This window comes from Lepidochelys kempii, chromosome 27, assembly GCF_965140285.1.
Source record: "Lepidochelys kempii isolate rLepKem1 chromosome 27, rLepKem1.hap1, whole genome shotgun sequence".
Classification (NCBI taxonomy): domain Eukaryota; kingdom Metazoa; phylum Chordata; order Testudines; family Cheloniidae; genus Lepidochelys; species Lepidochelys kempii.
In genome coordinates this window covers 13,006,726-13,023,049 of record NC_136406.1, presented here as the reverse complement: position 1 = coordinate 13,023,049, position 16,324 = coordinate 13,006,726, and the positions used below count along the sequence as shown (strand labels likewise).

The 16,324-nt window shown below is 49.1% G+C and overlaps 1 protein-coding gene across 2 annotated transcripts in view; it reads right to left on the bottom strand.

Annotated features, from left to right (window-relative positions):
• The window catches only part of SKAP1 (src kinase associated phosphoprotein 1), a 227,144-nt gene that overhangs the window by 7,775 nt on the left and 203,045 nt on the right, over nt 1-16,324 (bottom strand). For both annotated transcript variants that reach the window (XM_073325920.1, XM_073325921.1), the window contains one exon: nt 10,959-11,071. In XM_073325920.1, coding sequence (XP_073182021.1) covers nt 10,959-11,071 — 113 coding nt within the window. The remainder of the gene's footprint in view (nt 1-10,958; nt 11,072-16,324) is intronic.

The window sequence follows — 16,324 nt, the reverse complement described above, 5'->3', positions numbered from 1 at the left end:
AGAATTGTTTTTATTAATCTCCTGCCCAGCCGCTCTCATTCAGGCACGGCTTTTATTCGGCTGGCCTGCAGGCCCAATCCACAGTGGGTTCCGCCCGTGACCACAGGACTGAGCCCTTTGGCAGAGAACGTCCTCCTAGAGCCGAGAAAAGCACAGGGGACTGGGAGTCAGGGCTCTCGGGTACCATCCCAGGTGCTGAGAGGAAGCAGGGTCGGGTGGTTATAGCTGAGAGTCAGGACGCCTGGGTTCCACGCCCAGCTACGGCACAGTGTTACGTGCCTCAGTTTCCCCTGTTTTGTAAAACTTGAATGATCCCCATGGCTGGGGGGGGGGGAGCTGAGGTTTATCTACATAATGCGTGCACAGTGTACAGCAGAAGAGAGACTAAATGTGAGACAGTCGACATTTTTTTATTATTACTTTTTTTTACACCCATCACTTCCATATCAGGTGGGGGGCAGCTGGTTGCAGGGGCTGGCTCGGGGCCTGATCCTGAGAGGTGCCTAGCTCCTTTGACATCCCACCAAAGCCGAGAGGATGCTCAGCCCCTGCACGCTTAGGGCCCCTCACCGGGGGGGGAGGGCCTGGCCTCCCTCTGAAAAGGGGGTGAAACTGGGGGTGCTCAACATCTGCTGGAAGTGCTTGGCACCCCTGGCTCGTGGAGCTGGGGCCACGCGTGTGCACACGAGGTCCCGTTCTGCGCTAGGCCCCCCCAAACCTGCCTCCAGCTGGGGGAAGAAAAAAAACCCCCAAACAATCGGGCTCCCTTTGAGCAACTCTGCGCGTGAAAAGACCGGAAGAATTGAACGCTCAGGCTCGTTCGCTGGCAAAGGAGGGGCGCGGGGTGGACAAGGCGTCCCAATTGTGGTGGCCCCCAGCCTGCCGGTGTGTTACATCATCTGCACACATAGGTGTTGCCATGGCAGCTGCTTATAGCTTCATTTCCTGGATCCCCCGAGGGGGGTGTCACAGCCGGATCCACCTGCTCTTTACCCTACCCTCGGTGGGGTCATAGTAAGGTCGCCAGAATAAATGAACGCGGGTACTAATGATCTGTTTGCTGGCTGTTTATGCTCCGTGTGTCAGGGGCACTCACATTTAGAGAGCTCATTATGGCTGCAATTAGACGGCACCATTGCTAGATATTTAACTCCTTTTTCTTTTAAATTAGCATTTTAATAACGTGCTTTGAGCAGGGGAAACAAAATGACCATTTTTCACGGCCAAACTTCTTAGCTGTAGGTGTAACTTTAATGGCAAAGTTGTGAGGGCAGAGAGGCAGGAGCGGCTGGTTCCCCTTCCACCTTCCCCCCGCCCCCCTTCTATTCTCCCCTCCCCATGAGGGAAAATAAAAATAATAAAGGGAGAGATTTTTATTTGCTTTACGGCACGCTCGATTTTCTCAATGTGTTCTGCCGCCAATTAGATTCAGCTTGAAAGTCCCAAACATGGGGGCCTGATGAAAATTAGCAGTCACCAGAGTTAAACTTTGTGCGTGACCTGTGAAGAGGGCTTGAAATGATGCTCTGTGTGTGTGTGTGTGTGTTTGTGTAAAAGGAGCCATTTATTTCAGATTCCCCCGGCTGAAAAAAGGAAAGGGGAGGGGAAAAAAAAAAAAGAGAGAGCACCCATTAGAAGATCAGTGCTATCAAAATATCTTTATACAGTAACCCCCAGGGCCACTTCCTTTCAAAAGGTCACTGCAATTATTTCTGTTTCGTTCATAACTCTTCTGATGATCTTATAAGACTGTGTGGAAAAAAGAGGAGGAGATAAGGCACTACCTGTAATTACTGATCCTAGAAGGGAGAGGGATGGAGAATTTACAAAGGAAGCTGGGGGCTGGCAAACTGAATGAGACAGAAGTGATGCTACAGGGGGAATAGAGTCTAGAAGTTTAGCTTTCAGGAACTTGAAAAGGCCCCTGTTTTATTCACATATGGTTTGAGCAGTTGAAAAGTACAAAGACCAGTAACAAATGGGAACATTTCCCTTAATTCCCAGGGTCATTTTATGATTGCTGTTTATTTCCTTTTAATTTGGGAATAAACTTAAACTAAACATCATTTTGCAGACAAGGAGGTGAACGGGACTCCAGAAACTGTGTTGTTGTGGAAAAGAGAGATGTTTGTCAAGTGTGTATGTGCGCACACATACAGTTAGAGAGCAGTGCGTAGGAGATACTGTTCGCAGTCAGGGTTGGAAGGATTAGATTATTAGTCGTAAATGTTGGTAAATGTGAATTTCACTGTACACACACAATCCGATGGAAAAAAATTGCTCCACAGATGATCAACAAAATATACAAAAAGTGCTGAATGAGAACATATTAGAGTTTGATTCAAGGCTATTTACTTTGTCTTTTTGGATGTCTGATCTTGACAATTAGAGTGTTAATGGTTATAAAGCTTTTACTTTTTTAATCTCAACATCTACGGTCGTTAAATAACCAGAGGACCTCCCCCAGAATTTCCTGTAACTGTGAAAATTGGGGAACCCCCCCCCGACCAAAATGGAAACCAATGCTTAAAAAGAAACATCGCTATTATCTGTCAAAATCATTTAAAAATAAAAAGGAAAACTTGAATTCTGCCAAGTCTGTGCACTTTATGCATCTGTAGGAGATGAGACAAAAACACGCGCGTGAAAGTGACTTTAAAAATGTATTCGTTTCCTACCCTCTTGGAATCCCACATCCAAGTTCTGCCTGAGATTTTCTGTTCTGACACCGGGCTCACAACTCTTTCCATGACAACAGACGGGAGGGGATTTCAGAGCGACAGGAGTTTGGAGGTCAATAGTTGAAGACCAGGAGTTAGGGGATCAAAAACACTGGGAAAACACCCCCCGCACACACACACACAGACAGTTGAAATAAAGATGATCTTGGTGAACTAGTGAGGAATCAGAAAAGGGGAAAAGTGCAAGGGGGAACTAAGGCAAGAAAAGAAAAAGGCAGCTTTTGTGAGAACAATGGTTTAAATGTTTACTCTTCTGTATCAGCTCAGCTGCACCTTCGAAGCTGCTGTTTCATAAATACAATACGGATGGCACAGGCTATAATTTGGTGATAGCTACCCCAGGACATATCTAGATACACTTCTGTTATTTTAATTAAATACTGCATTATGGTTTGTGACAACTTCATCGCTATAGCGTAAATGAATTTGGAATTAAAGTCTTATTTAGGCATCCAGTGTATCCCCCCACCCCTCCATTTCTCAGTTTTACAAAGCAAAGGGCTATAAAATCAAGATGTTTGTTCATTTACAGATGGAGCAGTGTGGAAAAAAAAAAGGGGGAAAACACACTATAGAAGCTGACTCTGAAATACTCATGGTTTACAAGCATTCTCAGACAGAGGAGAGAATTCTTTTGATCATAAGTGGGCTATGCTGAGTATTAATTGTGTGTGTTTATTCTTATCTTTCAACCTGGGCTCGTCTGAACAATTATACTGATGGCCATGGGATTTTTTTGCCTCTTTTGTTTAGTAGTTAATAGCCAGCTTTTAATTTTTAAACTGTTGATTTGTTACTGGCTCCGTGCAGGAGAAGTTTTTGGAAATTTCATTTGTGATCAAGGGGAGCAGAGCTGATTGAGTTTTTTGGGCCATGGACGGAGAGGAGTTATGGCAAAGGCAAACTTATTTTATTCCCAGGAATGGGAGTTTCAATGCCATCAATCTATTAACTTCTCTCTAATGAAACTAGACCATACGTGACATTTTGCAATATAACTGCTTTAAATGTTACCACATCAATTGGCTTAAATGTTACCCGCGCCTCATGAACCGGGATATGGTTTTATAATTATCTCTCTCTCTAACAAACAGATTTCCACTGATATTTTACACTATCAGAGGAAACAACAATGTAGTTTTAAATACAGAAGCTCAACAGGCTACAATTAAGAAAAGAAATTTACAAATAAGTTTTGTGACCCTGCAAAAGGAGGTTTCCCTCCCTTGCATATTGGACAAATCAGTGTAAGTTTTAGTGTTTATGATCTATTTTTGTGTGTGTGTAATTTGGATTTCACATTAAATTTTTCCATTGTCCAACTTATTGCTGATGAACCAACAGAACAGAACAACAAACCAACTCTCACAGGAGTTAAAAAAAGAAAAAAAAGACAGCCAAGTCATGTAAAAGTTATTGTCAAAGAAAGATGGTTCTGAAAATGACACCCTGCTTGAATATTTTTCCATCTTGGCAACCCCAGATAAAATGTCGTCCTCCTTTTAAGAAATAAAACCAGGAATCGGTGGACATTTGTTAGATTAGAAACAAAAGCTTTTTTTGCCACACATTTTAAACAGGGCATCTGAATGAAATGTCACCCCCACCCTCTTTGGCAGATTAGCAAAAGGTTTATTATTAAATCTCTGTCAAATAAAGGCAGAGTTGACTCGGGAGAAGCTGCCGGTTATAATGCTGGCTTCAGAAAATAGAAGGATTGTCACACTTAAAGACACAAATTTCCTCTGTAATATATTCGAATGGAAACCTCTGAATCCAATACTACATGGTCATATCTAATAAATTCACAATATTTCAGCCTCAACAGCCTACAACGGTTAGTTTTAAAGATTTATGTGGTAAAAAATTACTCAGTGATGAATATAGTTTATTCTGTGCAGTATTGGAGTGTGTAAGGAATTAAGCTACTGTCTTTAAACAGTGAATTTATTATTACCTCTGTCAAAGACGAAGTCTTTAACAGCATTTGTTAGAAAATTCAGCACAAAATAAATGGTCTGAATATTAAAAGGAAAAAAAAAAGCCGGAGTTTGAAAATGCACTGGTGGTTCAGAAGATGAACCCAAGAGCGCTGCTAAAGTTTGCACAGTTCTGGGTAAATTCTTTGGTACGCTCCTGGAAAATGGTCATGTTCAGACTTAAAGGGAGGCTGGTGTGTGTGTTTGTGATTTTGATCAGCGGCGTAAATGCACAGCAAAGAACACACTCCGATCTCACTTCTATCAGGGGAACCCCAAGATCGGGGATGAATTTCTGCTCCCAGCGACACACATGATCCTCCACGGAAAGGAGGAACATTTTGCTCCCGGGGGCAGCAGGGTGAACTCACCGCAAAGAACATGCTCTCATCTAACCTACACCAATGTAGACCAGAGTAAAGGCCAGATCCTGCTCTGTCTGCTCTACACGGACGCTGGTGTAAATCCGGAGCACCTCCACAGCAATCGAGAGCAGACTCTAGCTCTATTCCAATACCTGCTCTGGGTAGGGGGGAAAAAACATCGAAATGGGGAGGTAATATTGCCTATCTAAGACAAAGCCCTGCTATCGGGACCCTAGCTTAGGCTCCAGAATAGGTGGGGTGTTGATGGAGGACCCATGCAGCGGGGTTTGGCTAGAGTGTCCCGAGTGGAAACGTCGGGGTTTATTCTTTTTCTTTCTTTCTGGGTTTATAATAAATGGCCGCTGGGCAGCGGGGGCATCATGGATGTGTCATTGTGCTGCCTGGCTTTTGTCCTCTTCTGGAATGGGTGTCCCCTCATTTATAAAAATTACCTGGGAGGAATGAGGCTGCCAGGGGTTTGTTCTAGACGATTGGTTCCTGTCGGGGGGGGGAAGGGGGGGAGAAGGAATAGCCCTCGCCTGAATTTGACCGGTGTATGACCGTTGCCTTCCAGCTGACCCCAAATCCCGTCCCCATCCCTCCTCACTCGATAGCCTCCCATCGGGGTTATTAATGGGCGCGAAACCCCTTCATCGCCATCACAGCCCTCCGTCATCACAGCACGGCGCACGGCGGCTTGTTAACACAGGACCGGGGGCGGTTTTCCGCTTCCCCCTCCCAGCCCATAATAAATATGTGGGGGTGGGGTGGGGGAGAGATTTGCAGATACCATTCCCCTCCGGTTAGGTCAGAGGTGGATAATAGCTATTTGACAAGCAGCAACCAGGTTCATTGTGCCACTCAGACCCCCCCTGCACCCCCACCCCCACCCCCACCAAGTACAGTTGTTGGAGAGTGACAAAAAGGGCCACTAGATGTCACCAAACTCCTCCTTTCGCTCCAGGGTCCAAGGAATAAAAACATTCTCCCCCCCAAATACACTTTCATTTCAAGCAATTGAGAGAATTAACTTCTCCGGTTTTATGGGCTGCGTGTCACATCCAACTAAGTCCACTTAAAATAGGAAGTCTCACAGCGCTCAAATAATTATCATAACGTACAAATCACCCGGCCCGGGGGAGAGGGGGCCGGCGTCCTTTAGCTGCCGGGAAAAGGGAAGGGAAGCGGAACCTCGCTTTGCTAGCCCGTCACGCGGCCCAGACGTGCTGCACAATGGCACCGGGATGCCCCAGGGCCCGAGCGACGCTGGAGGCTCGGTACAGGCCCAGAGTGGTTCCAAGCGGTAACGGGACCAGCCCTGGCAACAGTCACAGCACTGGCAGTCCGGTGAAGGCCCCCGCGGCACTCCCGGTGCCAGAACTGGAGCAACAAATCTCTGGCCTGCGGTACCAATAAGACAGCCTGCGTTAGTACCGGTGCCGGCAGCGAAAAGGCCCGGTGCTTGTCGAACCATGCCGGTGCCATCATGTTGCAGATCAGGCAATGCACGCCGGACGCCTGCAGGCTACGCCCGTCCTGGGGATTAGCAGGTACCGGTGCACTGCTGCTGGACTCCTTCCACTCCCAAGGGGCAGGCTGGGACTGCGGCACTCATGCCAAGCACACCAGCTGGAGCTCGGCAGAACCCGGATCTGCAGAGAGAAGGCCCGGCTTCCCTGCCCCATGCCAGGGGCCTCTGGCAGGGCCGCTGCCCATTTCCTCTGTCAGGGGTGCACATGCTTCTCCTGGATTCAGAGGGAAGGGACCTGACACACTGATCTGTTTAGCGGCTCACCTGGTTGCTTCAGGTTACTTACAGCCACGACAGACTATACAGACAATTAGACCTGTGGTCGGAAGCAGAGAAAACACAATAATAGCAATGCCCCTCACCCCCTTTAGTGCCTTCCAACCAAGGATCTCAAAGCACCTTGCACATGTTAATGAATCAAGCCTCACCACCCCTGCTGGAAGGCGAGTAGGTAGCAACAGCCCCAATTCACAGATCCCGAAACGAAGGCACAGAAAGGCAAAGTGACTTGCCCAGGGACACCCAGCGAGTCACTTGCCAGAGCAAGGAATATAATCCCGATTCCCTGATTTACAGTCTCTTGCCCTAACCCCTAGATGATGCTACCCCTCTGTGCGTGTGCTCCGTGGGGACCCTGTTTCTACATCCCCTCCTGGAAACTTGATCAGAGCATTTCCGCCCCGGTGCCCTGCGCCCCAGAGCTAAGGTTGGAATCACTCCTTGAGCATGCTGGGTTGCTGAATCCTGATTGCCCGCTCACCCCCAAATCACTGTCCTCCCACTGTCGAAGCTGGAAATGTCAGACAGGACCTGAGCAGCAGCCAGCATGTGTTTCAAACGCACCAGATGGATTTTTATATTAGCTACTATTTCATGTTCAGACAGAGCGACCGCACCGCTAAAACGGCAGCCACGACGCTGCCGAGTTTGCTTCGATGAGATTAATTCTGGGGAATTAATTGGGACAAGATTGAAAAGGAAATTAAAATGCAGCTGAATGAACAGGCTCTTGAAACACCTTTTCTTTCCCCGCCCTCCCCCTGCTTCATTCCGACCCACATTCTGCTGTGGTCACGAGTGTCCGTCGTGCGAAGTAATTTACGAGAGGGAGACTCTCAGGACCCATCGGTTACGTGTGAGGAAGTCAGAGGAAGAGTCACAATCTGGAGCCACTGAAGAGAGTTCAAACCCTGCCGTGGTTCCAAGCTGCATTCCCTGCGCTGGGGTGAGGGAAGTGGGGGGGTGAGGGAGGGCAGCAGAGGCCGATTCCCAAACAGAGTCCACAGACGAGAGGCTGGGAGGCAGAACGCCAAGCTGAGAGTCAGGGTCCTGACTCTCTCACGGAGGGTTTTACACCGGTGTAACTCCACCGATTTCAGTGGCGTCGTTCCCCACGCACCCCGGGGTCTAGGCGAGGTCAAAAATCTGGCCGTCTGGCTTGCGCGCCCAACACGACCGTGGGCAAGTCGCTTCCGCTTGCTGGCTCGTCTGCAAAAGGGTGGGGAAATGAAGTGAGTGGACCTCTTCCGGAAAGTGCGTTGAGAGCCCTGGATGGAAAGGGCCAAGAATTGCTGCCAGAAAGAAACAACTGGGCCGCTCACCCTCAGACCCAGCACAGAGCAGCCTGCGGTGCAATTAAAGCCTTCAGCTTGTCCTGTTAAAACCAAGGCCTCCTAGAAGCGGAAGGCTGAAATGGTCCAGCAGCTGAATGGGGTTCTCAAAAGCAGGGGAAGAGCTAAGAAGGGAACTCTATAGGTTCCTGTAGGATCTTGGTGTTCCATTGGGTCCTTATGCTCACCAGGGCGAGACCTTGGGTGAATTCCTTTGGCTCAGAGTTAGGGCTCCATATGAGATCAGACCAGACGAGGTTCTGCGCAGCCAGTTCTTGTGGCAATGAGAGGGAGAAACAAGCAGCCAGCGACTCCCGCACGGAGCTGCCCTCATCTACTCTGCTGCATTCTATTCTGCTTCTTATACCACGCCCATCACCGGGGTATCAGATCACTCACATTTCCACCATAGGAAATATCCAGTTGTCAATACTGGGGCAATTCAGATCCTTTGCTTGGATAACCATCCTGGACTGAGCAGTGCTCGTACCCTTTAGAGAACTTAACATGTACTGATTAGTCCACCCCCTCTCACAGCTGCCCAGCAATAGGCAATGGGCATTCCCATTTTACAGAAGGATAGAGTGAGACTTAGAGAGCAGGATGGCTTGGCCGAGGGCCCACAGAGGGAATCAGTGGCAGACAGGAGATGGAAGCAGGAGTTCCTGTGCTCAGGCTGCACCTCCCTATAAAAAGAACACAGCCGGCGTAACTATTCAAAAAAATAAAATGGGCCAAGCCCTGGCCGAGGCCCCACACTAATCCAGACCTGCAGCCTGGGGGAATCTTTCAAGAAAGCAAAGCTTGGGAACGGGGCCAGGGGGTGCCCTCTTCCTGAAGTGAACTGTATTCCAGAGAAGAGACCGAGTCTGATCCATGGGACTGTGCTCCCAAAGGGCCTGACTCCCACGAAGTGCTGAGCACCCACAACTCCCAGTGGGAGCTGGCAGGCCGAGCCCAGCTCCTTCCAGAATCGGGCCCACAGGAAGGGTCCAGTAGCATCATGTGACACGAGTTCAGGATTCCCCTTGGAAGAGGGGGTTTTCCCGGTCATGCAAACACAGCCCTTGAGCAGTGTCTCCCTTTCTGACCCGGCTTGGCCCGATGAACAGCACCAAGGGAACTGGAACAAAGACTGGCACATCTGGGTTTTGCCCCATTAGTCACAGGGGGCCAGATTTTCAGAGGTGCTGAGCCCCTGCAGATTTCACCGAAGGGATGCAGGGGCTCGGTTCAGCAGAACCTGAACACGCCCGGCTTCCAGCCCTCCCGGGATAGACGCACGTGCTGGGCATTTGGACCAAAAAACACCTGCCGACCCATACAGGTCCAACGGGGAAGGCCCCCTGAGCCAGTACGGCAACCTGTCGGCAGAGCCAAGAGAGGATGTTCTCATCCCTGGTCGAGGGAGCCTTTTGGAAGCGACAACACTTAACTCTGCCGGGAAACTGGTGCTTGAGTGATGCGAGATCCAGGGAAGGGGCTGGGAACAGCCTGCCTGAGTCGTGAGTGACCCCCTGTGGCCAAATCATCGTGCTAGGCGCTGTACAAACATAATGCCCCTTAAGCTGTTCGGCAGAGAGTGACAGAGCCACGCTCTTCACACGCTCCAATGTCACTGTGAACCAGACCAGGCATAGCCGCAGCTGGTGCCCGCCCCGCGGCCACTTCCTGGCCTCTTCTGAACAGAGAGAACAAGAGAGGTCGCTTGCAACCCCGCTCCCCGGCCCCCCTTAGACAGGAGCCTGGCTGAGGATCCTGACTCCGTCCCCGTCCCCCTCCCCCCACGGGCACGTTCAGCACAGTGCACAGAGTTCATTTATTTACCTGCATGCTCCTGACAACGAAAGGCCCGGTCACACCTGGCTGAGCAACTCAATTACCCCTGTAATGCCAGAGAAACACCACACACAGACTCCATTACGGAGAAACATCTTGCCTGGGGGCATTTTAAATACCATGCGCTTATGCTTGGGACTGGGGAGGAAGCATTACAGAACAGTAAGAGCCAACGGGGGAGGGGCGGGGAGTCAGCACTGGGCTCGCCTCCCAGCCGTGGGAGGGAAAGTTGTCCGGTGATTAGAGCACAGGACTGGAAGCCGGGACTCCTGGGTTCCATTCCCAGACGTGCTACTGACTTGCTGAGGAAACGACCATGCTCCGTGCCTCAGATTCCCCACCTGTGAAACGGGGATGATGATACTGACCTACTTCAGAGGGGGATTGTGAGGTTTAATTCACTCGTGTCTGCCATGTGCAGACGGGAGGCACTACAGAAGGGCAAAGGAGCATTATTATGCATGCCCACCCTCCTGCTTTCTCAGGGTATTGCAGAATACTGTTGGCCAGGAAGCACCATCCGGGTCTGACTCTATCCTGGATTCAGTCCCATAAGCTCTTAGCAAGTCACAGTGCCCTGAGCCACTAGAGAAACCTGGACACATCAATCTCTCTTTGTGCTGCCAGCCAGCAAGGACCTGGGCTCCCTTCCAGATGTCAGGCCAAGTCCTTCCATGACTCATTCTCCAGGCTATAAGGCACAGGAGAACGCTGGGCTGCAATCATTTCACATTGCTGCTCATGCTGTCTTCCTGCTGCCGGGCATTCAGATATTGCAGTGCTGGGGCGGGGGCATGTAAACACCTAGACACCGACGCCACTTCCACATCTGGCCCATTAAGCTCAGAGGCCAAGAATCCTCCTAGCTTTGGAACGGTGCAACCGTTCCCTACCTTGCTCAGGATGTAGATGATATCCCCACGCTGAAAAGACAGCTCATCGGGCTGGTTGCTGCTGCAGTCCCACATGCCTTGGTAGTAGTTTGCATAATCTCTCGTGCGAAGGCCTAGAGAGAGGGGTTAAGAACAGCGGACAATTACCAGAGGGTTCCCCCATTTCCCAGGGGGATTGGTTTCTAGTGGCCACTAGGAACCCATTCAGCAGTGGGCCCCAATGAGAACAGATGGAAGAGTTCCATTATTTCTTGTAGGAAATTTTGAAAATTTTGTATCTTAAAAAAAGGTGACCTTTTCCAGTTACATTAAAAATGGAAAGAAAAAGAAGTGGGTTCAAAACCATTTTTTTTAAATCAAAAAGGTTTTTGAAAAGACAAGCCCCAAAATAACGAGGAGTCCGGTGGCACCTTAAAGACGAACAGATTTTTTGGGCATAAGCTTTCATGGGTAAAAACCCTACTTCTCATGCGGCATCTGAAGAAGTGGGTTTTTTTACCCACAAAAGCTGATGCCCGAATAAACCTGTTCATCTTTAAGGTGCCACCGGGCTCCTCGTTGTTTTTGTGGATACAGACTAACATGGCTACCTCCCGATACTTAAGCCCAAAAATATTGACTAAAATCTGAACTGCAAATCGAATGGTTTCCCCCCAACATTCCCCTTTTAATCAAAAGCTAAGACGTTATTACCGGTGCAAAACCAGAAAGTTTCTACCTCTCGGAACGTTTTCCAGGTAAGTTTTCATTCTGCTCAAAAAGCCATTTGCCCTCAAAAATCTGTTTCAGTAAGAAAAGGTGACACCGGCCCCCGGTCTAGCCCAGAGCCCCAAGCACGGGAGCTGCGGCTGGTTCAAGCTCAGGGCAGTGGAAGAAGAGTATCATGAAGTAACGCCAGATATCTACACAGCCCCGCTGGGAGGAGGCTGCTGGGGAAGGGGACAAGCGGCTTGATTCAAGAAACCAAGCTGGAGGTTTCACTTCATTGTTCAGGGCTCCCCTTCTAAGGTTGCCAACCCTTCTGGATTGTCCTGGAGTCTCCAGGAATTAAAGATTCACCTTTATTTAAAGATTATGACATGTGATGAAACCTCCAGGAATAAGTCCAAACCTACCACCTCTAATCAACCAACACTGACACCTCCCTCCTAGTTGGTGTTGGTCCTGCTTTGAGCAGGGGGTTGGACTAGATGACCTCCTGAGGTCCCTTCCAACCCTAATCTTCTATGATTCTATGCTGCCCCTGCGGTCACCTCCACAGCCAGTGAATACAGAGGAGCAGAGCAGGCTCCTACCAGTCCACCTGAGCTAAAGGACTTTCTCTCAATGCTGTGGACTCTTATTCTCGCTGGACTAAGCAGCTGAGGGAGACGCTCACATTCTAAGGAGTATCTACACTTCCAGCTCGGCGTGTTGTTTAAACAGAGAGTAGCCGCAGTGGGAGGAGCTAGCAGCCCGGGTCCGTGCCTAGCGTCTCGGACAGGCACGCCGTCAGGGTTGCTTGCCCTTCCTGCTGCCATGGCTACACTATTTTTTGGCATCACCCCTGCCCCCCCCCCAGCGTGAAGGGTAGACGTAACATGCAGCCTGAGGGTCTGGTTACACTGCAGCAGCAGCCCAGGGGGAGTAGAACACGAGTTGGCAGAGTCTGGGCTTGTTAGCCTAGGGCTTGAGCGTCTACACGCGCTTGTAACCCCAGGTTAGGAATGGCTGAACGCTGGATCCCAACCTAGGGCTCCAGCGTCCACACTGCATTATATAGGCCCGAGTCCAACCTCCCATATTCCAGACTTCCTAATGTCCTCCCGCTGTGTGGCCACTCCAGCCCTTTATTTGTGGGGCAGTGTGGCAAAACTTGTCAGCCTGTGGGATACTTCTGGAGGACTCCCAGAGCACGAGTCTAGAGGGGCTGCGTCTACACCGCAAAGCAATAGGGCTTGAACCCTTGGTGCCGGCCTGGTTCAAGCGTGGACTCTCCATCCCTATGCGGTGCTGGGACCCCGGTTAACATGATGCATGTGTAGCCTGAAGGGGGGTTGGGCTTGAGCCTGAGTTCGAACCCCAGGTTTACCCTATAGTGTAGACAAACCCTCAAAGGCCTGGGAAGCCTAAAAATTAAGCCTCATACTGTGGTCTATATAAAAATAGAGAGAGTTCTCATGGCCAGGAAGAGGAGATAACATGTAGCTACTTTCGTCTGAGGCAGTACCGTTACGCCCACTTTACAACCAGGGAAGTTGAGGCAGAGAGAAGGGGAGGAAATGACTCGCCCAAGATCATTCAGCAAATCAGTAGCAGAGACAACAGAACTGAGCAGCTTCACTTCCCTGATGGAGGGTGAGGCAGGAGAGCGTTCTAAAGGGGTAGATCAAGATACTGGGATACTGAGAGCTCCCAAGTTCTGTGGCCCAATATGCGTAAAAAAACCTCCAGTAAAACGAGAAGTTAAGGGGTCTCATTCGACCACCGAAGGGAAATCACTGGAGTGACAGGGCGGGGAATCAGGCCTGTGAAGCATAAATAGAAAATATTGAGCACATGTTGCAGGAAATGTTCCTAATATGGTCTAAGGGATTGAATGGTAAGGGCACATCTGGAGATCTGTGCCCAGATTTGATCACTTAAATATGAGAAAGGACATTACAGAGATGGGTAATGATGCAGCGGGGAACAAACAGAATGACTCGGGGACTTGGGGAACTTCAGGAGAAAGGCTGGAAGAAAGTAGGTCTGTATCCTTTGGAAAAATATTAAAGGGGGAACTTAGTGGCAGGGCAAAGATTGTGAAGGGAATAGAAAGAGCAGGAGCGGTTGGGTTATTTAAGCTTGTATAAAACACAGGACCCAGCGGTTATGAACCGAAGCAAAGGAAGTATCAGCAGGCAGAATCTCATCACAAAGTCAACAGCGGATGGCAGACGGCAGGGGGCAGCAAAAAATGGAATGAGTGCAAAAATATTTTTTAAGGGAACTAAAAGGCAGACAATCCTGTGAAGCCCAGAGTAACTCAGTACCAGGGGACGGGACGCACCCCAGACTTGTTGGGTCTCTCTGGTGGAGCACAAAGCCACTCAATTTTGGAGAAAAAGACACAAAACGTATTCCAGGAGGATGGAACTTCTTGGGGGGTGGAAATTGCTCAGATTATTAACTAAAATATTAGTGATCCTACAGATTATAAGTAAATCACTGACAAAGAGGTTTGAATACAGTGATGGCCAAATTCAGCGTACTTCCCTCTTCAGACAAGAACAGGTTTATTATTTTCCCAATATGTTGTGGGGGTGGGAAGGAGATTTGGGACTGAAACATACCACGTTCCACGCTGTAAGAAGTCGGAGGGTCTATACGTGGGATTGCAGAACATATAGGGGTACCGGCCGCGCTTTGACCACACCAGCTTGCTAAAAATAGCAGTGTAACCTCGGTGGCATGGGTGGTGCTGGCACAGGCTAGCTGCTCGAACACAGTCCCGCCCGGGCCTCCACAGCTACTCTGCACGTTTTAGTGAGCTAACTTGATCAAAAGGTATGTTGGATACGCCTATGCCTGCTGTAAATTACACCTTCTGATTGCAGTGCAGACATCCTCATGCAGAAACTGGGGCCACCAACTATTTCCTCCTGTGGAGCTCTACTGCTGAAAGAACTGGTGCGCCCGCTGGATATCAGTAGTTAATGAGAGCAATCAAGGAAGATAAGGACATTGCTGAGAAGCTCAATGGTTTATTTGTGTCAGTTTTCGCTACTCGGTCGAGGAGGCTTTGGAGATCCCTACCCCGGATTTGCTCTTCCCTGGTAATAAAAAAAGAGAGAGTCTTGGAAGTGGAGTGGCAGAAGAGACGGCAAATTGATCATTTAAAAAGCAGCAAGTCACTAGGCTCATAGGGGAGATCTAAAGAAACTGAAGCACGACGTGGCTAAGCTGTTCTGTGCAAGGTCCCGCGTTGTTTAATACACAGTGTATGCCCCATTGTCTGAATAGCGTGGGGGACACGCGATCGAAAGGGCAGGAGTAACGGCACGGGGCCCAAGAACAGGGTTCGGATAATAAGGGCTTTGGAAAAACCGCAAGTGCGCTGTATTTATTAATGATCTGGAAAGGGGGGTAAGCCGCGAGGCAGCAAGATTTGCAGATGGTGAAATGTTATTTAGGTTAATCAGGACCAGAGAGGGCAGCGGGGAACTTCAGAGAGCCCTAACCAAACGAGGGTAACGGGCAACAGGATGGCAATGGCAACGCAATGTCAGTAAGTGCCAAATAATGCCCTGTGGAACTACTCTGACACCTTAGAGGAATCTAAATTAACTGAATCCACTCTGGAAAGGGACCTGGGCATCGTTATAAACAGCTCAATGAAGACCTCTGAGCAATGCGCAGCTGTGGTTTAAAAAACAAGAGCAAAAAGCTCAGATGTTAGGTTGAATAAGGAATAGAAGGGGGGAGGATTCTGTAATGCCTTTGTATAAAGTAGGTAGAAGAGAGTATAATGGCTTTATATAAAGTAGGCGGGTGAGGGAATCTCTTTTATTGGACCAACGTCTATGGGCGGAAGTGACAAGCTCGCAAGCTTCCCAGAGCTCTTCTTCAGCTCTGAGTCCTGACCTGAAGAGCTCTGAGAAGCTCAAAAGTTTTGTACCTTCCACCAACAAAAAAGACATGACCTCACCTGCCTTGTCTCTCTCATCTACTGGGACCAACAGGGCTACACCACCACGGCCAAAAACTTAAAATATAGCAGTGATGCAGCCTCTTCCAGATACTGTGGCTATTGCTGTCCTACAGGGGGTTTAGAAAAGGGAAACAATCATGATCAAGGGCCTGTAAAACCTCTCATCTGAAGAGAGATGGAAAAGGTTGGGATTGTTTACCTTAGAGTGGATCCGGATGAGAGGATCACAAAGAGCATCATCATCATCATCATCCTCATTTTACAGCTGGGGAATCAGGCACAGAGGTGAAATGACTTGACCAAGGCTACCCAGCAGGCCAGTGGCAGAGGCTGGAGTAGAAGCCAATTCTCCTGAGTTCCAGGTCCAGTGCTCTCCTCACTAGCCAAGGCTGCCTAGATTGGTAACATCTGTTCTCCTGGTCTCATAACCCGAGAAAAAAAGGGGGCACTGGATGAAATTAAAAGGTTGGAGAATTTAAACCTCACAAGAGCAAATATTTTTTCACACAACGTCTGATTCAACTGCACAACTCATTGCCCCTGGAAGTTGTTGAGGCCAAGAGCTTAGATCACTGGCTCAGACCAAAGGTCCATCTAGCCCAGTATCCTGTCTTCCAACTGAGGCCAATGAGGCCAGGTAATCATCAAATGATCCATCCAGTCATCCATTCCCAGCTTGTGACAAACAGAGGCT